We start from the raw sequence: 25360 nt of genomic DNA, 5'->3' as shown, positions 1-25360 counted from the left end.
ACTCTACACATAATTGTATCAATTTGTTCTCATTATCTCCTGTCCTCTGGTACATTTGCAGAAATGTCTAGCAGAGCCCGTCTGAACTTTGCGCAGTTCAAGGTCTTTTTCTCCAGTTCCAGTCCTCAGCAGCTCATTGCATCGCCACGTTTAAGCAAGCAAGGCCCAGCGCCGACCAGGCCTCTAGTTTGGCTAAGTTAAGAATATGAAGCATCATAAAAGACAGGTTATACATTCAAATATGACATATTAATACATAATAGTTCATATTTGTCATTATTTTAGCATTGTTAACAAACATGGTGACCACTCCCGTGGGCACATTTTACTCATTACACGTTATTTTCAATTATTAGTTTCTTTTATCAATATGTCTCATTAGTATGTATACGCAAATTATTAGAAATTTCTCCTATTAGCATATCTGCTCCAACAGCTCTGTTAAAGACCCACTTTCCACCGTTTTCATCCCTTTTAAAGCCATGCATGTACTTGTTTTTGCCTGTGTGTGCAAGTATGCCTGTACAGTGTCCATCTGCATGTGGAGAAGTGCAGTACTGTCAGTACTTTTTTTTACATTCATTTATGTATTTCTTTCACAGAGCACATCAATCAAAAAGACATGGAGCTTGCTACAAAATTTTGCGGTTTTGTGGCGATGAAAATAGTGAGAATCACTTTTACCACCTCAATGCTGCTCGTGTGAAATGTACACAAAACAATATTTGTTTAAATTATCTTGCGCCTTGATCAACTTATGTAAAACTTGAAGTTTAGCCCATCGACGTCATTTTGTGGGTTGCACCTCGCCCTCAGAGGTTTTTATCACCTACGAGGGTGCTGCAGAAAGTCGGACTCGGCGACACTGCTCGTGACAAATGTTTACAGTTCTGTAGGCTTAAAGTTCCCTCACTGCACGAGAGAAAAAGAAACTACGAAAACCTCATGCTGCACCAGCGCTGTAGAAAGGTGGAAAGCGACGTTCATGCCGTAAGGATCAGCTACCCCTCTCGCTGACCGAGGGTCTGTGTGTCGGTGACAGCACCTGTGAGTTTCTTTAATGATGTCCTTGAGCGGCGCTATAAAATCGAGGACGCTGATGTCTTTGTCAGAAGTAACTTGCACATCCTCCGTGTTTCTGTGGCGCGCATTATTTTTGAGAGGTAAGTGGGGGATGATGGAATTTGTGTACGGGGGCTTCCTTTTTCTTCCATGAGGTACCGTACGCACTGCGTTCACCGGTCAGGTGAAGAGGCGCTGTTTCTTTATCACCTTTACCTCTTATTGTAATTATACAGCGCTTGCTACTACTGACGAGGGGTTGAGGCTATTTATGCATACAACCCAATCAATGAAAGTTGTAATTACTAACTCCTGTCAGGGATCCGTAACTGTATACTAACAGGGCGAAACGTTTTAGCTGTAGGGGAAGGTCGTGGTTGTTCGCACCCAGGGCTAATTATAGCTGCTCGGTTCCGCTAGTGGAGAGAGGCGCGTTTATGTGAAACGAAAATATTGCTGCCTTGATGAGCGTGGCCGCTTCATTGCTCTTGACAAAGCGCCAGTCAATGTGCGGTTACACCTGAGACGCATCTGTGTAGTATCCGCGCAGCCTTTGTAAATTCGCGAGCCCCCACCCTCCCTCAGACTAGGTGCTGTGCCGAAGGGGCCTCTGGAGCTCGCCCCACACCCTACCCCATCCCGGCCTGCGAGACCTTTTGTTAAACCACTGGAATCCGCAGTAAATCAAAACTCGGGGACATTTCATGTGCAGAAACTGAACGCGACTGGATAAAGAAAATGTGGTTAGGTTAACTTAAGTTTAGTAAGTGTTATGCTTGAACTCATGTGTTCGTGCTTGGGATAGATGGTGTTCAGCATGTTATACCCATCAAAAATAAAAATGTAATCAAAATTATTAAAAGTGCCTGTTTTTTTTCAAATGCGATATTTTGATTTCCATTTGATGTGGGTTGCTTGTGGGCGAGTGAAACGAACATCTGATTAGTTGATATCAATAATGGCGTTAATGAATGCCTGTTTGGCCATACATGTGGTATCCATTTACCTTGATTGATTTTGGTATAATTGAAAAGTTCACCACAGGATTTCTATGTTTTAGTCAGTACATGCGTGTCTCAACACGCGCTTGGATATCTCATTGGAAAGAGTTCCAAAGTATAGATTTGCCACTTTATTTTCTACATATATAGACCATCAGTGGCGTAAACGAAACGAGTGGGCCCCCTGAAAAGTACATGGAGGGGCCCTATCCCACCCTCCGAGACCTAGTCAGGAACTCTCAGGCCAGGGTGTCTGGTCTGAGGTAGACCCCTGGAGCTCGAGCCGTCTCCCCCCGCACTGCAAGGCTAACTTAAGACCATTCCAAACACGCTTGTTGTGACAGATTTACATTTCTAAGTGGAAACCACCCCAGTAAAGTAATAGAGTTTGTGATAAGACCGTGTTTCCTGCACTTGATCATGTCTTGAACTCATGTGATGTTTTACTGCTTACTGTTGACGATTTTTCTAAAATGTGTACTAGAGAGTCTGGAATAAACTCTGAAGTGAGAAACTACGGTGAAACCAAAAGCAAAACAAGCATCTGCAAAGACAATTGGTCCGGCCTTGGCAAGCATGCCATTTCATATCTTTTTTTACCAAGCATATGCAATATGGATAAAAAGGAAACTGTAGGAAGCTGGCCTGGTGCTTGCACCTTATACCAGGTACAGGTAACTCCTCTTATTGAAGTGTAGGCAGTGTCTAGCAACCAGGCTTTCTAGAGGTAGTTGTGGATGAGCAGCCAAGGCTTATCTGGGAGATATGCAAAGCTCATGCAAAACCATTGTAGTCACACAGCACTTACACATACAAAAGAAAATACTCAGTGTACCTTTATTTTTGGTCACACAATACCACAAGATACTGAAAGGGCAACCATCCAATAGGAGGTAAGTAATACACTAATTATACAATCAGTAATAGGCACAGAACATGTTAGAAAACAGTGCAAGTGCAGTTAGACAGTAGTGACCCTAGGGGGAGCCCAAACCATATACTAAAAATATGGAATGCTAACACTGGAACCCCACCTAGGTAAATGGGATGTGTAGAGGGGAGCTGGGAGTACTAGAAAACCACAGAGGTAAGTAACACAGTACCCCCAGTGACCAGGAAAGCAGGAGTAATCCACTGAATTTCCCCAAACCACCCAAAAGGGAGGAAAAGAATAAAAGAAGACACCCAGACAGGATTACAAGAATCCAGCGATATATTCCTGGAGAGGAAGACCTGAGAGAGAGGGGACCAAGTCCAAGAGTCACAGTAGAATCCAGGAGGAGTAGGAGCTACTACCCTCCCAGCTGTACTTGCAGGAGTTGATCGACGGTGATGAAGAGAAGGTCAGCACTGCAACCCTGGAGCCGGAGAAGAGTTCCTGAGGGATGCAGAAGATGTCCAACGATGGAATGAAGATTGCAGATGGGTGTCCATACAGGAATTCCACCAACATGCCTTGGCAAAGGCAAATTTGCGGTTAGTGGAAAAGTGGTGCTGCTGGGGACCAGCAAGGCCCAGGAGAACTCGACTCCGAATGGGCAGTCAAAGGGGTCCCTCAGCGACACAGAGAGCCCAGAGGAGCAAAGGCAGCACCCACAGGAGTCCCACAGGACGGGGGCACAGAAGTTGCAGAAGGAGCCCATGCAGCACTACAGGAAGGGATCCCACGCCGCAGGAGAACCACACAGGGGGCTGTGCATCACAGGAAGAAGTGCTGAGGGCTAGAGCTGCAAGTAGCCTGTAGTTCCTGTGGAGGAGATGCAAACAAGCCTTGGCAGCTGCAAGAGACATGGTGCACAGAGGTACTGTCCTGTGTGGGAAGGCATGGGCTTACCTCCACTAAAGTTGGACAGCTGGCAGAGAGGACCAAGAAGACTACTATGGATCATCACCCATGATGCAGGATCCATGCAGTTCAGAATTAGAGGAGATCCACACAGCCGGTCATTGTTGCAGTAGGTGCCTGCCGATGCAAGGGAGTGACTCCTTCACTCCAATGGAGATTCCTTTCTGCGTCTTGGTGCAGACTGAAGACTTGCTGCCCTCAGAGGATGCACAGCTGGAAAATGCTGCAGTTACTGGAAGGAGCCGGAGAAACAATGTTGCAGAGCAGAGTCATTGCTGTAGCTGCAGATTGTAGGTTCCCGTGAAGTCCAGTTGCGGTTCCAGTGGCCAGAAGTTGAAATAAACGTTGCAGATAGTTCTTCTGCAGTCTTGCATGTTGAATCTGAGGACCCACTCAAGAGAGAGATCCTAAATAGCCCTGAAAGGGGGATTGGTGACTAGGAGGGAGCTGTGATGTCACCTGCCTGGCCTGGCCACTCAGATGCTCTCAGAGGTCCCCTTGGATTCAAGATGGCAGAACCCAGAGACCCACTGGAGGAGCTCTGAGCACCACTCCTGGGGTGGTGATGGACAGGAGATTGGTCACTCTCCTTTCCATGGTCCAGTTTTGCACCAGAGCAGGCACTGGGGGTCCCTGAACTGGTGTAGACTGGTTTAAGCACAGAGGGCACCACATGTGCCCTTCAAAGCATACCAGTGGCTTAGGGAGGCCAAGCCATGTAACACCTATTTCCAAAGTGAGAGGGTGTTACCCCCTCTCCCAAAGGAAATCCTTTGTTCTGTCTTCCTGAGCTTGAGCTGTTCAAGCAGCAGGAGGGCAGAAACCTGCCTGAGGGGTGGCAGCAGCTTGGGCTGCCTGGAAAACCTTGGAAGACTGGTAGGAGCAATGCTGGGGGCCCTCTAACGAGCCCCCTGAGTGCATGGAATCATACTTCCAATACTAGCAACAGTATTGGGGTAAGATTCCAACATGTTTGACACCAAACATGCCTAGGTTCGGAGTTACCATTATGTAACTGGACATAGGTAGTGACCTATGTCCAGTACACATGTACAATGGCGTCCCTGCCCTCACGAAGTCCATGAAAATGGCACTGGAGTTTGTGGGACACCTCTGCTTGTGGAGGGGTGCCCTCACACACAGGTACTTGCACCCTGCCCTCTGGGCTAGGAGGGCCTGTGATAGGGTTGACTTATAGTGACCTGGTGCAGTCACCTATGGTGAAAAAGGGTACATGCACCCTTTCATGCAGGGTGCAATGGCAGACCTGCAGTGCACTTTGCATGGACTCCCCACGGTTGGCATTATACATGCTGCAGCCCATGGGGAACCCCTGGTACCCCAATACCCTGGGTACCTGTGTACCACATACTAGGGACTTACATGGGGGCACCAGTATGCCAAATGTTGGGTGAAAATGGTACAAGTTACCAAGTTAGAAGGGAGAGAGCATAATCACTGGGGTCCTGATTAACAAGATCCCAGTGAACACAGTCAAACACACTGACAACAGGCAGAAAATGGGGGTAACCATGCCAAGAAAAAGGGTACTTTCCTACATAAACATATAAAAATAAAGAAGTGGCCCAGCAGCCCAAGCACATCAGACCTCGTTTTCAATCAGTTGTGCACAAAAGATCTAGCAGAAAGCAGTCACCCAGTGTGTGAGAAAGCCAATGGATGAAGTGGGTTGCCCTCTGCCTCATGATGGATGCTGTGATCGAGAGAAGCAAAATTTGAATGCACTTAAATAGACAAGCGGATGAAGAGGTCTAGCCAAAAGCCCCTGCATGTATGTATATCTGTATGCATTTTAATTAATATTGTTTTAGATACATGAAGCTAGTGAGTCTCTAGCCAGACCAAAATAAGCGTTTGCAAAGCCAATAACTCTGACCATGACGGGCAGCATTTTGGGTTCGTCAATGTTTGTATTGTTTTGCCATGGTGTTAGAAATTGGGTATCTAGTTGGCAGAGATATACACCCTTATCCAAGTAGGGACTACAATCCTAGTCAGGGTAAGTCACAGCAGAATCCAAATTATCCTGTGCCCACCCTCTGGTAGCTTGACACAGAGCAGGCAGGGTTAACATAGAAGGCAATGTGTAAAGTATCTGTGCAATAACTCATACAGTAACACAGCATGGAAAGAAATGATGCATCATTTGTGCTGCGCTAGGGAATATGAAACAGCACCTTATTTTTCATCGCAGCTTCTCCTCTGCGGCCCCCGTGCTTAGTTATTTTTGATGCATCCTAAGTACTGTGTGTTACAAGGAAATAGCCACCGATTCTTAAGGCTTGAGACTCATTAAAACCTTTAAAAAGTGAAATCTTGACTTGTGCATATTGGATTTTTGTTGTTTTGATCTGAATGAGAGAGCGAGAACTAATGAGAATTAAAAGAGAGAGAGAAAGAAAGGGGAGGAAACAAGCAGGAGCTGTTTGAACATTTTTGCAAGGGCTGCTTTTGGTTCCTATTCTAGTCATGAGATGGAGTAAAGACAGCAAAACCATGAAAGCAATGTTTTCCCACATGCACATTTTAAAGCACACAGATTGGGATCGAGGTTTGTTTACCTTGCACAAAAGTGCACTTTACAAGGTTTAGTTGCCCCCCCTGGTTTCTTCGGCCCAGTGTTCAACATGTTATTCCTGAACAGAAAGAAAACTACACACAAGGATTGTACCCTGCACTAATGAGTTGTTCAGCAGAAGGCGAACAAGCACTTCATTGCAATAATCCTGGCTTTGGTACACCAAAATTATTTTCTCACATGATGCTAAGGCCATGTGCCATATTGGCATTAGCAGTGGAAGCTTCTGTCCCTCAGAAGTACCACGTGGGCATATACGCTAGGTGCTTGAAATGACAATAAAACATGCTAAACCCAAATAGGTGGAAGAGATAATGCCACACTTGTTCGCTGATGAGAGCAGAGAGGTGATGCTGGAGTAGCAGGGATACAGTAGAACATCCTACATAACCCTTTTTCAGTTTACCAGGTCTAGCCCAGTAATCATGGGGCTCTGTACTTAACAGCAGTGCCTAGTGACATTTTCAAATTTCCACACTTTAAAAGCTCACCAGTCAATCCTCTGAAGTTATTACAAGGACAGACAATCTACCATTACAAATTGATCACTAATCCACTTCAAAAATCAAGTCAAGCTTATCTTAGTCCCATAGCAGCCCTGGCAATTTTTGTCAGACCATCCCCCATACGGTGCATAGCGAGCAAGCCCAGTGAGCATGCAAACCTGACCACTAGAAGAGGGGTGGGAGAGGGGAGGTTTCCCCACCCAAGAAAATGTGAGGAAAAAATGGCAAAAATGGTGCATTCTACAACATATTTTTCATTACATATTCAATTGTATCAGTTTTTTGAGCATAGAAAAATGCTGACCGTACAGTGTACCACGATACAACAATTTACATTAGGGCTCTTCCATGATTGCCCCACTATCTCCCTCCAACAGTGCCTCTCGTCTCTCCATAACCCTTCTCTTACATATATGTCCTTTGATTTATAGCACCTTTTCTTACCAGCGTAGGGTGTCGGAGCACTTTACATCACAGACACATACATAGACAATGAATCATATGTGTGAATCAGTGTATAGAAAATATTACATAAGACAAAGGGGACTACAAGATGTAGGATTCACATGTCCTCCGTACTGCTAGGCATTTTTTAGGAGTGCTTGGAAGCAAGAACTCAGGATTCAGCACTTAACACAGTGGTTAGGGTTGACGTTACTATCAAGAAGGAGTTCCTTCCCAAACAAACCCTTTTTTAGCCAGATTAGTATAATAAGAGACTGGGATAAACAAAACCTTCCAACCTGTACCATGTTGTTTGTGTGCAGCTCTTTGATGGTGGTTCATAGCTCACTGTGCTAGATTATGATTGTAATTTATGAACTGCCCAGTAAGAAAAGAATCTCTGTGACAAACGGGGACAGCTCCTCTGCAATGGCAAAGGAGCGTGGCCCCACTGGCTAAGATCCAGCAGCAGAAAAATAAAACAATACTTGAATATCATTTTATTTTAATTCTGCTGGCTCAGCCAGCATGTGAAGGAAAAGGTGGGGCTGGGCCTCGGGAGGTGGGAGTGGGGTGAGGAGAGAATGCATTAAGTGCGCATGTGTGTTTGGTTGGCCTACAATGGCTGTCCAAACACACATACGCACTTAGGTTTCTCCAGCCCAGCTGTGTTGAACAGCCAGCCTGGAGAAATTGCACGGGCCACAGGGTTGTGTTTTAGAGGCAGTCACTGCCATTCAGACCAATCCTGGCGCTGCTTACATGCTAGGTTTAGCATTTAAGCTGCACCAGGTTTGCTGAGGAGCGACTGCTGGGACACCAGAACAGGCAAGTAAATTTGCAGCAGTCGCCGCTGGTGACAAAAGCAGTAACCCACTGATCTATGCACATGAAATACTGTTCTGTGATCTGCATAGTACATGCTCTTTGCAGCAGGCATATTAACCCTCTGCAATATCTTAGATGAGTCAAAACTGACTCTAGACAAAAACTCGTCTCTCTCTCTCCAGCAGGTAATATTAGTCACCAGAGTTATCTTGGCACTTTTATCGTTGCCTGAAAGCTGTTGGATATACAAAGAACTCTGCAGTTATTTTAACACTGCTGCACTGCTACAACACCACCCACCCCCCCAATAGCAAAAGCGGCCCTCTGCCCTTCCAGCCTCCCTGGGAAAGCCCAATACGGCCAATCCGACCATGTCTTTGTCCCATGCTGAGACTTAAAACAAACCGCAATAATGTGAAGGGAAAAATTTATATTATTTTTTTGCAGTTAAAACAGACACGTAGTGGATTTACATGAATACAAATGTTTTCTATACTTTAGCATGTAGAGATCTCTGCCCCCATTATAGAATAGTATAGGGAACTACAACAGTGTATTTCACTAAATAAATATTAAATATGTTTTTTCTTAAATATTACTGTAAATTCATTATATATTTTAAGTGTAGAACAACATTTAAAAAAATGCTATAGTACTATTTATTTTGAAATACATATTAATGGAAATATATTAAAATACAATTATTTTTGTAAAGTTTAAATTAAAAAAATAAATTCCCACATAAAGACAAAATACTATGCATTTATTATTAAACGGGATGTTTAAAATGAATTAAAATTAATTTAGTTATATTTTATTAACAATTATTTTTCATTTTTTGCATTCAATATAGGGTTCTAAATATTTTAATTAGATAATAACCATGTAATGTAATATATATATATATAACATTAAGTTATATTTTTAACTATTTAAAATAATTTTATTCAATTTGACAATATTTGGTATGGGGTTTTATTTTTTTTCCTACCTCAATTATTGTCTATAGGAGGGCGTTGTAGTATCAGTGGTTAGCCAAGTGCGCCACTGAAATTAATACTGTTGGGTGTTTTTTGGGGGAAAGGGCTTTTTTTTTGTAGTAACTTAAGCTTAGATTTTGTGTATAAGCAAAAAGTAGTAAACTTACTCAAAAATGTAAATTGCTTATAAGTGTAAGTTACCTTCGCAAATCAGGCCTTCATACTGCAATGAGAGGTGCACTGTCCCAATACGTCAGGGTCATTCAGTAGCCGCCCACTGATTTGTAGCACTGACAGCCACCTTCAAGGTAGGTATAAACCAAGGCTTCGGCTGCAACCACCCTCATGTGCCCTTTATTGTCTCCTAAAATGCCTAAGTGGTGAAACATAGACATTCATGAAGAGGCAGATGCACAATGTCTCCTAGTTTTTGTGGAGCACACTATTGTACACAAATGTCATGTGCTTGATGGGCAGCTCATATAGCCAATCGGTAAACCATGAAAAACAAACAAAAGCCAATGAATGAAGGGGACTGATCCAAAACCCATGCTTTCCTCATACTTCTTATTGTGCAGTTTTAAGGAATTGACTACCAGGGGTCTTCTACGCAGCATAAACTGTCTGTACCCAGACCTATAAGCCTCAATCTTCATGCACAAAACTGTCCTTGTCCAATATGTCATATGCTCATAAACAAAGGGTGGAGCCTGTGAGGAATAGCCTATTCCCTGATGGAGCATTGTGTATGCTCTAATTCGATGTTGATGAATCTTTGGATCTGTGCAAAGGAGTCCTCTATGGAATAGGGCAACAATTCATCAACATCAGCAAAGTTTGGCTACACATTCAAAACTCAAATCAGAAATAAAGTTAGGGGTTTTATTATAATTAATCCTCACGTTAATGTAAAAAAATGTTTAAAACAAGCAGTAAAGATACAGAATAAAAATAGGGCAGCCAAATCTTCAGAAGAAGTTTAAACAAATTAACATAAGGCAAAAAAGAAATTCAGACACTTCAATACAAAACATCAAAAATATGATTTGGTGTTTTGAAAACAAATGTTGGTCAAATCTTTTACACATTAGTGCAAACTAAGTCAACTAACTCAGTATACCATGGCAATTTTGGAAATCTCTTTAAAGTCTGAATCTACAAAAAATAGCAATCTAACTAAAGGACATAAGAGCAAAAGATGAGAAGCAAAATCAGAACAAAATTGATTTAAAAAATAGGTAGGGAATGTGGAAAGGAAGGTAAAGGTGTCAGTATTTCAAAAGGTCAATCAAGATTCTTCTCCAGAGAGTTAAAAGTAAGCCTAAGCCACATTCAGCAAGCATGAGGAATAACGGGAAAGTTAGAGGTCTGTAGCTCTCAAAGTCCAAGGGAATCTGCCTTACAATCAATTAGTGCACGTTCTAGTTAATACTGCAGAAAGATCCATTTGGTACCACCAATTGATCAGCCCCTCATGTGGCTCATTTTTCTCCCATCTCACGGTGCAATTTGCAACTTCAGGATTAGGTTGCACAGTACTTCTGGGAATATTGCTGTGCTTGGTCTCCTGAACATCATTTGTGACACAAATGAATAAAGTTTCTCTCAGTGTCTCTGTGTACCTTTTCAAGGTTGCTTTCTCAGACTATCTATGAATAAGACAATAGCACATCTATTTCCAAGCTAACAATTCATGTGAAAATACCTACAATGAAATGACACGTTAGCAGAAAATGGAAAACAGTTTATCACATAAAAGAAATTCAGGCTTAGTCAAGCTAACATTAAGATAATGCACATTTGATTTCATGTTATACAGTGCACACATTACATCTACATTATATACTGTAATGTTGGTTATACTTTTTCAGTTTATTCTTCATGTTACAGTTAATATAAAATGAAATAAAATTGTCAACGCATGTAATTGAGTACAATGTGGAACTGCATTTCTCAGTATTAATCAACAACTTTAGTGCACATGTTACATGAACTGTTCTAATTTCTAAATGCAATTACATTCAAATAAATTGAGGATGGTTAAAATTATAAACTCAAAGGTTACAATTAATTTAGGGAAGTCAAAACACAGTATATGATTTTCTACCACTGCAGTGAATGCACTCTATTATAAGATTCCAACGCACCACTTCACATTTATTCATTATTAGTTCACACAATTTACTCTGCAATATGGTGCAAATAGATCAGCATTGTGATGTCGGGGTTGACAGTAAATCTACACTGCTCCATCCCCATTTAAAATAAAATTACCCATCCAGGCCAGATTACCTCAAGTGCACAGTGCAGCCAGTCACCTCAGCATTATGTATGGATTGTACGCCTTGCTTTCAGGGAAGCCAAACATTGCTTATGTTTGAAGATAATACACATAGAAGTCTAGAAACCTGCTTGGCAGCTATTTCACTTAATAAAGCTGAAATAACTTAATTGTGCATCAGCACAACAGTAAAATATAGTGTTTTTTTTCTTTGACAGGACAAAGGCAGTGATTTCATGCTGGCTAGTCAAATGTTGGACCCATGGATAAAGTGCAATGGATTGGCTTTAACTTGATGACAATATTGTTATTAACAGAAGCAGCAACAGGTAAGAATTACATTCAACTATAAAAGGATAATGTCCTAAACATTACATTAGTAGTCTTAAAATTGACCGATATATACACTTTCATCTATAATAAATTACATACAATCAAAAGCATCTATTATATCTGGAACAATTATGTCAGTTTCTTAGGAGTCAACAATCTCTTCTTTATTTATTTTTGTTATATCTGGATGATGAAGGGGGTGGTATGACCTCCGAACATCTAACATCTACCTTTTCTTCCTTGTTGCTCTTCCTGTTTCCCTCACTGTGGATTTGCATATGCCCCAAGTATTTTCCTGTTTATTGCAATAGCACTTGTCCTTGCCCTTACATTTTATGCTGAGATTAATTTTTGTATTCCCAAAAAGCAATTTATGATTCTGGTTTTAGATGAAATGGTTTATATGTTTTGCATCTCAGTGTGCTTGTTTTCTTTCGTACATCTGTGTGTAACTGAAGCTTATAGAGTTGCACTACAGTATACAAAAAAATTGATCGGTGGAAGGCTTTAATTAATCTCAACAAATGGTAATTACTCGGTGTAAGAAAATGCCTCCTTGGCATGGTTACCCCCTGACATTTTGCCTTTTGCTGATGCCAAGTTATGATTGAAAGTGTGCTGAAACCCTGCTAACCAGGCCCCAGCACCAGTGTTCTTTCCCTAAACTGTACCTTTGCTTCCACAATTGGCACAGCCCTGGCACTCAGATAAGTCCCTTGTAAATGTTACCCCTGGTACCAAGGGCCCTTATGCCAGGGAAGGTCTCTAAGGTCTGCAGCATGCTTTATGCCACCCTGGGGCCCCTCGCTCAGCATATGCACAGTGCCTCACAGCTTGTGTGTGCTGGTGGGGAGCAAATGACTAAGTCAACATGGCACTCCCCCTCAGAGTTTCATGCCAACCTCACACTGCCTGTGGCATAGGTAAGTCACCCCTCTAGCAGGCCTTACAGCCCTAAGGCAGGGTGCACTATACCACAGGTGAGGGCATACATGCATAAGCACTATGCCCCTACAGTGTCTAAGCAAAACCTTAGACATTGTAAGTGCAGGGTAGCCATAAGAGTATATGGTCTGGGAGATTGTCAAACACAAACTCCACTGTTCCATAATGGCTACACTGAAATCTGGGAAGTTTGGTATCAAACTTCTCAGCACAATAAATGCACACTGATGCCAGTGTGGAATTTATTGTAAAATGGACCCAGAGGGCATCTTAGAGATGCCCCCTGAATACCAATCCGACTTCTAGTGTTAGGCTGACCAGTTTCTGCCAGCCTGCCACAACCAGACGAGTTGCTGGCCACATGGGGAGAGGGCCTGGGTGGGGGTGCTTCGCACCTCCCCCTGCAGGAACTGTAACATCTGGCAGTGAGCCTCAAAGGCTCACCCCTTTTGTTACAGCGCCACAGGGCATCCCAGCTAGTGGAGATGCCCGCCCCTCCGGCCACTGCCCCCACGTTTGGCGGCAAGGCTGGAGGAGATAATTAGAAAAACAAGGATGAGTCACCCACGAGGTGTCCTGAGCTAAGGTGACCCCTGCCTTTAGAAATCCTCCATCTTAAGTTTGGAGGATTCCCCCAATAGGATTAGGGATGGGAGGAGGCACAAAGAGGGTGTAGCCACCCTCCAGGACAGTAGCCATTGGCTACTGCCCCCAGACCTAAACACCCCCCTAAATTTACTGTTTAGGGGCACCCAAGAACGCAGGAAATCAGATTCCTGCAACCTGAAACAAGAAGAAGGACTGCTGACCTGAAAGCTCTGCAGAGACGACAGAAGATGACAACTGCTTTGCCCCAGCCCTACCGGCTGTCTCCTGACTCGAAAAACTGCAACAGTGACGCATCCAACAGGGACCTGCGACCTCTGAAGCCTCAGAGGACTGCCCTGAACCTATGGACCAAGAAACTCCTGTGAGCAGCGGCTCTGCTCATCAACAAGCAACAACTTTGCAACTTCTAAAGACTTCACTCTTCCCGAAGGAAGCGTGAGACTTCGCCCTCTGCATCTGACGCCCCCGGCTCGAGTTCCAGAGAACCAACACCACAAGGAGGACTCCCAGGCGACTGTGACCTTGTGAGTAGCCCGATACGACCCCCCCTGGACCCCCACAGCAACGCATGCAGAGAGAATCCAGAGGCTCCCCTGACCGTGACTGTCTGTGACAAGGAACCGCACGCCTGGACCAAGCACTGCACCCGCAGCCCCCAGGACCAGAAGGAATCACACAAATCGAACCTCATTGCAGGAGTGAGCCCCAGGCGACCCTCTGCCTAGCCCAGTTGGTGGCTGGCCCGAGAAGCCCCCCTGTGCCCTGCCTGCACCACTAGAGTGACCCCCCCGGGTCCCTCCATTGAATCCTGTACACAACCTGACGCGTGCTTTGCACACTGCACCCGGCCGCCCCTGTGCCGCTGAGGGTGTGTTTTGTGTGCCTACTTGTGTGTCCCCCCCCCCAGTGCTCTACAAAACACCCCTGGTCTGCCCTCCAAAGAAGCAGGTACTTACCTGTAGGCAGACTGGAACCGGAGCACCCCTGTTCTTCATAGGCGCCTATGTGTTTTGGGCACCTCTTTGACTTCTGCACCTGACTGGCCTTAAGCTGCTGGTGTGGTAACTTTGAGGTGCCTTGAACCCCCATTGGTTGGCTGCCTATGCCCAGGAACTGAGACTTGTAAGTGTTTTACTTACCTGACAAACTAACCATTACTTACCTCCCCCAGGAACTGTTGATTTTTGCACTGTGTCCACTTTTATATAGCTTATTGTCATTTTAACAAAAACTGTATATGTTATTACTCTGATTCAAAGTTCCTAACTTACCTGTACCTGTGTGGAGTACCTTGCATTTCATGTATTTACTTCAAATCTTGAACTTATGGTTTTAAAAATAAATTAAGAAAATATATTTTTTTTTATATAAAAACTATTGTCCTGGAGTTAAGTCTTTGAGTGTGTGTTCCTCATTTATTTCCTGTGTGTACAACAAATGCTTAACACTACCCTCTGATAAGCCTATTGCTTGACCACAATGCCACAAAATAGAGCATTAGAATTATTTAATTTTACCACTATCTTACCTCTAAGGGGAACCCTTGGAATCTGTGCACACTATCTCTTACTTTGAGATAATACATACAGATCCAACTTCCCACAATTGGGGCTTCAGGCTTGCCCCTCCTCCAATAGGAACAGTTATGTCCTAACTGCCAGGCAAGGCCAGGCCCTCCTTGAACCTGAGCACAAGCAACCCAAGATGGGTTTCACCTTCATTGCGGCTCTTCAGTCCAGTGTAGATTGGTTCCAGTGACTTAGTGAGCACAGGACCTACGTATGGGCATATCCATTGCACATAGGATGTATACAAAAATGTGATGGGTGAAATACTTGAAGTAATCTTAGTCATTTGGTAATTACTTGGGGCTGCATCCCAGTCCATTGTAATTTTGCACACTGTCATCTCAGTTTGGACCCAGGCATATGCAAATCATTCTTGACCCTGCTCCAATAAGAACCGTCTAGCCATGTGAGAAATTGGGTTACTAGTTGAGGAGGGGTGAAACCTTACTCAAACAGCAACCACAGTCCTTGTCAGTGTTAGGCACAAGCAAACCTCAATTTAACCTGTGCTCAACCCTCTGGTGGTTGGCACAGAAGAGTCAGGCTTAACTTAGAGGCAATGTGTAAAGTATTTATGCGGCACTTCCAACAGTAATAAAGTAAAGACACAACACAAGAAAAATCCCATACAAATTTTGAAAAATAGTCCAAAATTTAGTGAATAAATCAAGAGCCAAACAACAAAATTCCAAAAGAACCGGAGATAGCAGCAAAAAATGCCACAGATATCTGGCTGTATGTGACGTGGTGAAAGTCACTGGTTCAGGCTGAATGCAATAGAGCATGGATCGGATACAAGGACGAGGTTAGACCTTCTGAAAAGTTATATTCTCAGTCGAGCACAAAGAGTGCCAATCGTGGTGGAGAGGACCAGGAGAAGTTTAGAAGCATCATGTGTGTTTGTCAGTGTAGCGCGATGAGCAGACCTGGAATCATGGTTGTTCAGTGCTGTAGCGAGAAGATCCTGTTGTCATCATGAATGGTCGGGCTTGAGCTTCGCCATGGCACTCCCTGAGAGCAGTTAATGCTGTAGTGAGAAGGGTCTGGTAGACAGAACTTTGCATTGGCGGGCAATGCGAGTGACAAGGTTTTGGCACCAACAGGCCTGTCACAGTTCTGAAGAGACCAAAAACCTCAATTCAGTACCACTGAGGACACACGAAGGGTCTAAGATCTTAGGGGCACATCTTTGGGGTCAAGTGCTTACTCCAGCTGAATCTAGGTGCTGGTTCAAGTGGTTGGAAGCCTGTTATGTCCCTGTGTATCTGAACAGGAGGCCAGCTGACTAGCCTTTGGAGTCACTCCTTTAGTCTTGGGTTCAGGTGCAAGGTCTAACTCTCTGACTCAGGCAGGAAGGCAGTAGGACAGCAGAGCAGCAATCTAGTAGGCAGCAGTCCAGCAAGGCAGTAGTTGAGCAGGGCAGTAGTCCGGCACAGTGGAAGTCCTTTCAGCAGCACAGCAGTCCTTCTTCCAGGTCTCCACAGGTCCGGAATTGTACTGAGGAGTTGGTGTTTGAGGTCCAAAATTTATATGAGATGCCGCCTTTTGAGTGGGGGCAGCTTCTAGAGGTTTTGCTTTGAAATGCATAGGTTCTGTGGCTCCTGTATAACTGCAGCCTTTTGGGTGGGGACAGGACACAGCTTATTTATGTGTAAGTAGGGCTGTGCTTGGCTCTGCCCTCCCATCCTGACAGTGATGGCCCATGCAGCATATTTAAGCTCGCTGTTGTGTGTGGCTGTCTAAAAGGAATGCACAAAAATCAACTGCCCACTACATTCAGTTATGTGGCCCAGAGACATGCCAAAGACACTAAATGGCTAAAATGGAAAAATGCAACTTTCAAAAAGTAGCATTTGTAGGAAAGTACCTTCTTTTTGGCATGGTTGCCCCCACTTTTTGCCTGATATCGGTATGATTTGACTGTGTTCGCTGGGATCCTGCTAACGAGGATCCTAGTGACTCTGCTCTCTCCCACTAAATTTGGTTGCTTGGACTTGACAAACAACACATTTGGCATACTGGTGCCCACATATAAGTCCCTAGTATATGGCACCTCGGTACCCGGGGCATTTGGGCATGAGGGGTACCCCATGGGCTGTAGATTGTATTATGCCCCCTTTGGAGCCCATCTAAAATGTGATTGCAGGCCTAACATTGCAACCTGCATGAAAGGGTGCATTCACCCTTTCACTTCAGGTCACTGTAAGTCACTTCTATAGTAGGCCCTCATAGCCCAGATGGCAGGGTGCAGGTACCTGTGTGTGAGGGCACCCCTGCATGAGCAGAGGTGCCCTTATGAACTCCAGCTCCATTTTCCTGGACTTCGTAAGTGCAGGGATGCCATTTTACGCGTGTACTGGACATAGGTCACTACCTATGTCCAGCTACATAATGGTAACTCAGAACATGGACATTTTGGTATCAAACATGTCGGAATCATACCCCAGTACTGTTGCCAGTATTGGTTGTATGATTCTATGTACACTGGTGGCTCCTTAGATGACCCCCAGCATTGCTCCTTCCAGTTTGCAGGGTTTTTCCAGGCAGCTTGTGCTGCTGCCATCCTACAGACAGGTTTCTGCCCTCCTGCTGCTTGACCAGCTCAAGCCCAAGAAGGCAGAACAAAGGAATCCTTTGGGAGAGGGAAGCAACACCCTCTCCCTTTGGAAATAGGTGTTACAGGGATTGGGATGGGGTAGTCTCCCCAAGCCACTGTTATGCTTTGAAAGGCACATTTGCTGCCCTCCTTGCACAAACTGGTTTGTACCAGTCCAGGGACCTCCAGGCAGCCGCTCTGGCAAGAAACTGGTCAATGGAAAGGGGAGTAATCATGCCCCTGTCCATCACCACCCCGGGACTGATGCCCAGAGCTCCACCAGGTGGCCACTTGATTCTGCCATCTTGAATCCAAGGTGTGCAGAGGCCTCTGGGAGCATCTGAGTGACCAGGTTAGGCAGATTACATCACAGCCCCCTACTGATAGGTGGTCACCTTGCTAGCTGACCAGTCCCCCTTCCAGGGCTATTTAGGGTCTCCCTCTTGGATGGATCCTCAGATTCAACATGCAAGACACAAGCAGGACTCCTCTGCAACAATTACTTTGGCTTCTGGCCAATGGAGCCACAACTGGACTTCACAGGAACCTGCAATCTGCAGCTACAGAGACGACTCTGCTCAGCAACATTGTTTCTCTGGCTCCTTCCAGCAACTGCAACATTTCCCCAGCTGTGCATCCTCTGAGGGCAACGAGTCTTCAGCCTCCACAGGAAGCAAGAAGGAATCTCCCTTGTAGTAAAGGAGTCACTCCCCTGCATCCGCTGGCACCAACTGCAACGACAACCGGATGAGTGGATCTCTTCTCCTCCAGAGCTGCATAGATCCTGTGTCATGGGTAGTTGTCTGGAGTTGTCCGTTTTGTCCTCTCTACCAGCTGTCCAACCTGGGAGATGGTAAGCCCTTGTCTTTCTCTGCAGGACAGTACCTCTGTGCACTGTGTCTCTTGAAGCTACCAAAACTTGTTGGCATCTCCTCAAAGAGATCTTCAGGCTTCATGTAGCCCCAGCCCCCAGCACTCTTTGTTGTGACGCACAGTCCTCTGCGTGCTTCTCTTGCAATGTGGGACTACTCCCTAGGTGTGCTGCATAGGCTTCACTGTGACTCCTTTGTTTGCTGCCTGTGGGTCGCCTGGGGGGGCTGACTCCTCTTCCTATGACTCTCCTCACTGCTGAGGATCACCCAGGACTTCCTTCCATGGGTTGAGTCCCCCTGGATCTTGCTCGTCCCCAGCAGCTCTGCATTTCTTCGTCCACTACATTTGTCTTTGCCAAGGCTTGTTGGTGGTTTTTCCACACCACTAACTGACTGCGATCCTTCTTCTGGCGTGGGATGTCGACTGCATCACTTCAGGAATTCTTCAGCAGTGCTGCACTGCTGACCGTCTTCGTCCACCGTCAACCTGTCCCTGCATCCACAGATGGGTGGGTAGTGGCTCCTGTCGCCACCGGACACTCCAACGTGAACTGGACTTGGTCCCCTTTCTTTCCAGGTCTTCCTCTTACAGGATCCACCTTTTGGTTTCTTGCAGTCTGGGTCTTACAGTATCCTTCTCTGAAGTCCTTTTGGTGGGTTTGGGGAAACCAGTTACTTACCTCTTTCCTCCTGGTCACTGGGGGGGGGGCACTCTGGTACTTACCTTGTGGGTTTCCTAGTTTCTCCTGCTCCCCTCTACTGTTTCCACTTCCTTGGGTGGCAGCCCGACTTTCGCATTCCACTTTCTTAGGATATGGTTTTGTGCCCGCAGGCCTTCAGTATTGTTTTCAGTGTTTTCTATTGCCTTTTTATGCTAATTACTGACTGAGTGAGTTTACTTACAGCCAGTTGGGGTATTGCCTACATAGTATTTTGGTATTTGTGTTACCATAATAAAGTAGCTTTTTATTTTTGTAACACTGTGTGGTTCTTTCATGTGTGTAAGTGCTGTATGACTATAGTCGTATTGCATGAGCTTTGTATGTCTCTAAGATAAGTCTTGGCTGATCTTCCATAGCTACCCCTAGATAGCCTGGCTTCCTAGACCCTGACTACACCTCACTAACAAGGGGACACCTGGACCTGGTATAAGGTGATAACACCATAGGTGCTCACCTCACACCAGGCAGCTTCCTACATTGGTGGTGCAGAGGTGGGATAAGCACTTGCAATTGCCTTACCACTCTGTCACTTGATACTTTCCACAGGAAAGACTGCTTACTAGGGGTACACACTGTACTTAGTGTCAGGGATCTAGTCTACTAAGGTTTGGTAAGTTAGGGGCCTAGCATAGCTCTTAATCCAAACTTCTTTTGGGAGCCTAGTAGTTAGAGTAGTTAGGGACACCTATACCACTCTAGCTAGACGCTATGTCCTCAGTAGAGCACACATCTCAGGCTCTGGACTCACAATATGTGGGTCTGACTTTTCAGGAGTTGAGGGAGTTGTGTGCTGATAGAAAACTGAAGACAGGGAGAAACCTAAACAAGAGTCTGCTTCTAGGCCTACTTTTCCTGGCTGACCAGGACAATGCTGGCAGCCAGGAGGAGGAGGAAGATGCATAGTCTGACCCTCCCGGTACTAGAGGGAGTAGACCTAGACACTGAGGTGGGTCAAGAGGGACCTAGAGAGAATCAGATCGCTCCTAGGAACCCTGCCAGCCCTGCTGGAAGCACTACTGGTAGTGGGAAGGGGGCCATGCAAGTAGGCCCACCTTTTGTACCTAGGGGGTTGGTTGAGAGGGTGTCCAAAAATTGGAACAGATCCTCCTCTGCCAATTCTCATGTCTCCTTCGTATCTGAGGAGACCCACTGTTCAACTTCAGGTGAGGACTCCCTAGATAGGGAGCTCAGGCAACTGAGACTGGAGGAGGCCAGGGTGAGGCTGCAACAGCTAGCCCTAGATAGGGAGGCCTTGGCAGTGGAGAGAGAGAAAGGCAGGGTATGCGGTTAGCACCCCATGGTGGCAGCAGTTGTAGTTTCAGGGACACCAGGGCCATGGAGGACTCTTTCTTTTGATTCCATGAAGTTTAACAAGGTAGTTCCCCCTTACAAAGTGAGGGATGGCATCTACAAGTGGTTCACTGCTTTGGAGAGGGCCTGTAAAGTACAGAGCGTCCCACAAAAGCAGTGGTCAACAATTTTGCGGGTATGCTCCTTACTGTCAGAGAAGTGGATGCAGACAGCTACATAGTTCTCAAGACAGCACTTTTAGATGGGTTTGGTCTAATTACTGATCAATACAGAATCAAGTTCAGAGAGACCAGGAAAGAGTCCTTCCAAGATTGAGTAGATTTTTGTACTGTTCTGTAAAGGCTCTGGAAGGTTGGTTGCATGGGATCAAAGTTAGTGATTATCAGGGCTTATGCAACCTAGTTCTAAGAGAGCACATTCTGAATAACTGTGTGTCTAATTTGCTGCATCAATACCTGGTGGACTCTGATCTGACCTCTCCCCAAGAATTGGGAAAGAAGGCAGACAAGTGGGTCCACGCCAGGGTGAGTAGAAAAACTCACACGGGGTGACCACAAAAAGAAAGAGGCAGGTAAGTATCAGGACAAATAAGGGGACAAAGACAAACAAAAGGAATCCTCCTCAGGCTCGCAAAACTCTCCTGGGGGTGAGTCGAAGTCCTCTTCCTCTAACAACAACAAGAAACCTTGGTGCTACCTTTGTAAACATACAGGCAGTAGGGCAAGTGACAGTACTTGCCCTAAATATAGCACTAAGCCTCCTATGGCTACTTCTAACACTACTACCACAAGCACCTCTAGTAGTAGCAGCAACAGTAGTAGCAGTAGTCAGCCCAAAAATGTAGTTTGGTTCATCTTTGGGTCTGTAGGGGGAAGTGGGGTAGGTATACAAATCCCTGATACAATGTTTGTCTCTCAGGGTGGAACTGGCCTTGCCACAATAGCTGTCTGTCCTCTTAATATGGATAAGTACAAGCAGCACCCCCCCTGATAAATGGTGTTAAGACTGAGGCCTACAGGGACACAGGTGCCAGTGTCACTATAGTAACTCAAAAACGAATGCCACCTGAACAACACTTACTTGGTCACAAGTATCAAGTCACTTGAATAACTCCACTCACTGCCTCCCCATAGCTATGGTAGACTTTAGCTGGGGTGGGGTTAGTGGCCCTAAACAGGTGGTAGTGTCTTCTAACTGACCTGTAGAGTGCATCCTAGGTAAAGACCTGGAGACCTCAGCCTGTGCCGAAGTAGAGTTTCAAGCCCATGCAGCACTGCTGGGCATCCTTTAATACCTCCTTGACCTAACCTCAAAACAGGCTAAAGAGCAAAGAGGGCAATGAACCCTGGAGACTGGAATAATAGCCTAGGACACTCCTAACATCACACGCAGGCAGGATACAGAGTTACCTCTTGTCTAAACTCCTACTGAAGATCCCACTCCTGTAAGGGAGGCACCCACTTTCTGGGTGGAAACTACATCACAGGAGCCTACCTACAGCTATACCAGCTGAGCTCCTAGGGTTAAAAGAATCCCTCTGGGAGAACACTAAGGTAGAACAGCAATCCTGACCTAGCTTAAAAAGCTTGGAACAGCCATGCTGTCCTCCTGTTGCAACTTTGGGGCAGCACCTCTGCCCCACCCCAGAGAACATAGGACAGCAACCCTGTCCCCCTTTAGAGCCTTTAGGACAGCAACCCAGTCCTGCTCTACACCGGTTAGGGCAGCAAACCTGTCCACCTCTAGAGCCTTTAGGGCTGCACCCCTGTCCTGCTCTAAACCCCTTAGGACAGCAACCCTGCCCTACCACAGAGCCAGAGGGACAGCAATCCTGCTCTGTTACCCTTTAGTCCACAACCTCCACATAGGGAACTAGAGGACCCACAGTTTAGGCACATGTCAGGAGAAAATCTCAAACTGACAGGGTAGCCCACCTCCCCACAGCGAAGGGGCCACATAGTGGATAATACTGGCAGTAACCACTTTAATGCAAAGGTACTCTCCAGATATGTCCACGTAGACAATAAAGACTCATCTGACCAAGGTTAGCCTTATTGTCCTTCGTTTGGGGGGCAGGGGGTAGGGTATGTAGGAAAGTACCCTCTTTTTGGCAGGGTTACCCTCCCTTTTTTGCCTGATGTCAGTATGTTTTGACTGTGTTCACTGGGATCCTGCTAACAAGGACACCAGTGACTGTGCTCTCTCCCTATAAATTTGGTTGCTTAGACTTCACCCCCCTCCCCACATTTGGCATACTGGTGCCCCTATATAAGTCCCTAGTGTATGGTACCTAGGTACCCAGGGCATTGGGGCAGCAGGGGTTTCCCATGGGCTGCAGCATGTGTTATGCCACCCATGGGAGGCCATGTAAAATGTGTCTGCAGGCCTTCCATTGCAGCCTTCATGAAAGAGTGCATAGAGTGCATCACCCTTTCACTTCAGGTCACTGTACCAGGTCACTATAAGTCACACCCTAGAGTAGGCTCTCCTAGTCCAGAGGGCAAGGAACAGGTACCTGTGTGTGAGGGCACCCCTGCATGATCAGAGGTGGCCCCACAAACTCAAGTTCTATTTTCCTGCACCTTGTGAGTGCGGAGACACCATTTTACACGTGTACTGACATAGGTCACCACCTATGTCCAGCTACACAATGGTAACTCCAGAACTGGACATGTCTGGTATCAAACATGTCAGAATCACACCCCAATACTGTTGCCAGTATTGATTGTATGATCCCATGCACTCTGGGGCTCCTTAGAGGACCCCCAGCGTTGTTCCTACCAGTTTACAGGGTTTTTCCAGGCAGCTTGTGCTGCTGCCATCCTACAGACAGGTTTCTGCCCTCCTGCTGCTTGACCAATTCAAGCCCAGGAAGGCAGAACAAAGGATTTCCATTGGGAGAGGGAGACAACATCCTCTTCCTTTGGAAATGGTTGATACAGGGCTTGGGAGGGGTAGCCTCCCCAATCCACTGGTATGGTTTGAAGGGTACATTTGGTGCCCTCCTTGCATAAACTGGTTTGCATCAGTCAAGGGACCTCAAGTCCCTGCTCTGGCATGAAACTGGACAATGGAAAGTGGAGTAAGCACTCCCCTGTCCATCACTACCCCAGGGGCAGTGCCCAGAGCTCCTCCAGGTGGCCACTTGATTCTGCCATCTTGAATCCAAGGTGGGCAGAGGCCTCTAGGAGCATCTGAGTGGCCAGGTCAGGCAGGTGACATCACAGCCCCTTCCTGATAGGTGGCAAGGTGACCAATCCTACTTCCAGGGCTATTTAGGGTCTCCCTCTCGGGTGTGTCCTCAGATTCAACGGGCAAGACCACAGCAGGACTCCTCTGCAATGGTTACTTTGACTTCTGGCCACTGGAACTACAACTGGACTTCAGAGGGACCTACACTCTGCAGCTACAGCAATGACTCTGCTCTGCGACATTGTTTCTCTGGCTCCTTCCAGCAACTGCAACATTTCCCCTGCTGTGTATCCTCTGAGCTTGACGAGTCTTGAGCCTGCAGAGGAAGCAAGAAGGAATCTCCCTTGTAGTAAAGGAGTCACTCCCCTGCATCCGCAGGCACCAACTGCAACAGCGTTAATCTCTTCTTCTCCAGAGCTGCGTGGATCCTGCATCACGGGTGGTGGCCTGGAGGGGTCCCCTTGGTCCTTTCTACCAGCTGTCCAACTTGGGAGACAGTAAGCCTGTGCCTTTCCAAGCAGGACAGTACCCCCATGCACTGCATCTCTTGCAGGTATCAAGACTTGTTGGCATCTGCTCCAAGGTATCTTCAGGCTCCATGTAGCCTTAGTACTCTTCCCAATGACGCACAGCCCTCTGCGTGCTTCTCCTGCGATGTGGGACTCCTTTCTAGGTGTGTTGCATGGGCCTCACCGCGACTCCTGTGTTTGTGAGGAGGGTCGCCTCTGGGGGATGCCTCCTCTTCCTGTGACTCTCCTCACTGCTGAGGGTCACCTAGGACTCCCCTATGTGGGTTGAGTCCCCCGGACCTAGCTGGTCCCCGGCAGATCCGCATTTCTTCATCCATGTCATTTGTCTTTGCCAAGGCGTGTTGGTGGTTTTTCCACACCACCGACTAACTGCAATCCTTCTTCCGGCGTGGGATGTCGACTGCATCACTTCAGGAACTCTTCAGCTGCTCCGGTACTGCACTGCTGACCGTCTTCGTCCACCGTCGACATGGTCCTGCATCCACAGATGGGTGAGTAGTGGCTCCTGCCACCACCAGACACTCCATCGTGAACTGGACTTGGTCCCTTTTCTTTGTAGGTCTTACTCTGACAGGATCCTTCTTTGGTTTCTTACAGTCTTGTCTGGGTCTTGCAGTATCCTTCTCTGAAGTCCTTTTGGTGACTTTGGGGAGAAGCAGTTACCTCTCTCCTCTTGGTCGCTGGGGGGCACTCTAGTACTTACCTTGTGGGTTTCCTAGTTGCTCCTGCTCCCCTCTACCGATTCCACTTCCTTGGGTGGGGGCCCAACGTCTGCATTCCACATTCTTAGTATATGGTTTGGTCCCCCCCCGGGCGTCAGTGTTGTCTATTGCTTTCACTGTTTTCTATTGCCTTTTATGCTCAATCCTGACTGCTAATGTACATATAATAGTGTGTTTACTTAACTCCAGCTGGGGTATTACATATATAGTATTTTGGTATTTGTACCTTTATTTTTGTAACACAGTGTGGTTCTTTCATGTGTGTAAGTGCTGTGTGACTACAGTGGTATTGCATAAGCTTTGCATGTCTCCTAGATAAGTCTGCTCATCCACAGCTACCTCTAGAGAGTCTGGCTTCCTACACTGTTTCTACACCTCAGTAATAAGGAGTTACTTGGACCTGATATAAGGTG

The 25360-nt window shown here is 46.0% G+C and overlaps 1 protein-coding gene across 1 annotated transcript in view; it reads left to right on the top strand.

The window, feature by feature from the left end:
* Positions 1 to 810: 810 nt before the first annotated feature.
* Positions 811 to 25360, top strand: part of IL12RB2 (interleukin 12 receptor subunit beta 2) — a 323099-nt gene continuing 298549 nt past the window's right edge. The window contains exons 1-2 of the mRNA XM_069232470.1: positions 811 to 1163; positions 11766 to 11876. Of these exons, the coding sequence (XP_069088571.1) occupies positions 11810 to 11876 (67 nt within the window). The 5' untranslated portion in view covers positions 811 to 1163; positions 11766 to 11809. The remainder of the gene's footprint in view (positions 1164 to 11765; positions 11877 to 25360) is intronic.

Source organism: Pleurodeles waltl, chromosome 4_2 (genome assembly GCF_031143425.1).
Source record: "Pleurodeles waltl isolate 20211129_DDA chromosome 4_2, aPleWal1.hap1.20221129, whole genome shotgun sequence".
Lineage (NCBI taxonomy): Eukaryota > Metazoa > Chordata > Amphibia > Caudata > Salamandridae > Pleurodeles > Pleurodeles waltl.
This window is presented reverse-complemented; position numbering and strand designations above follow the sequence as displayed.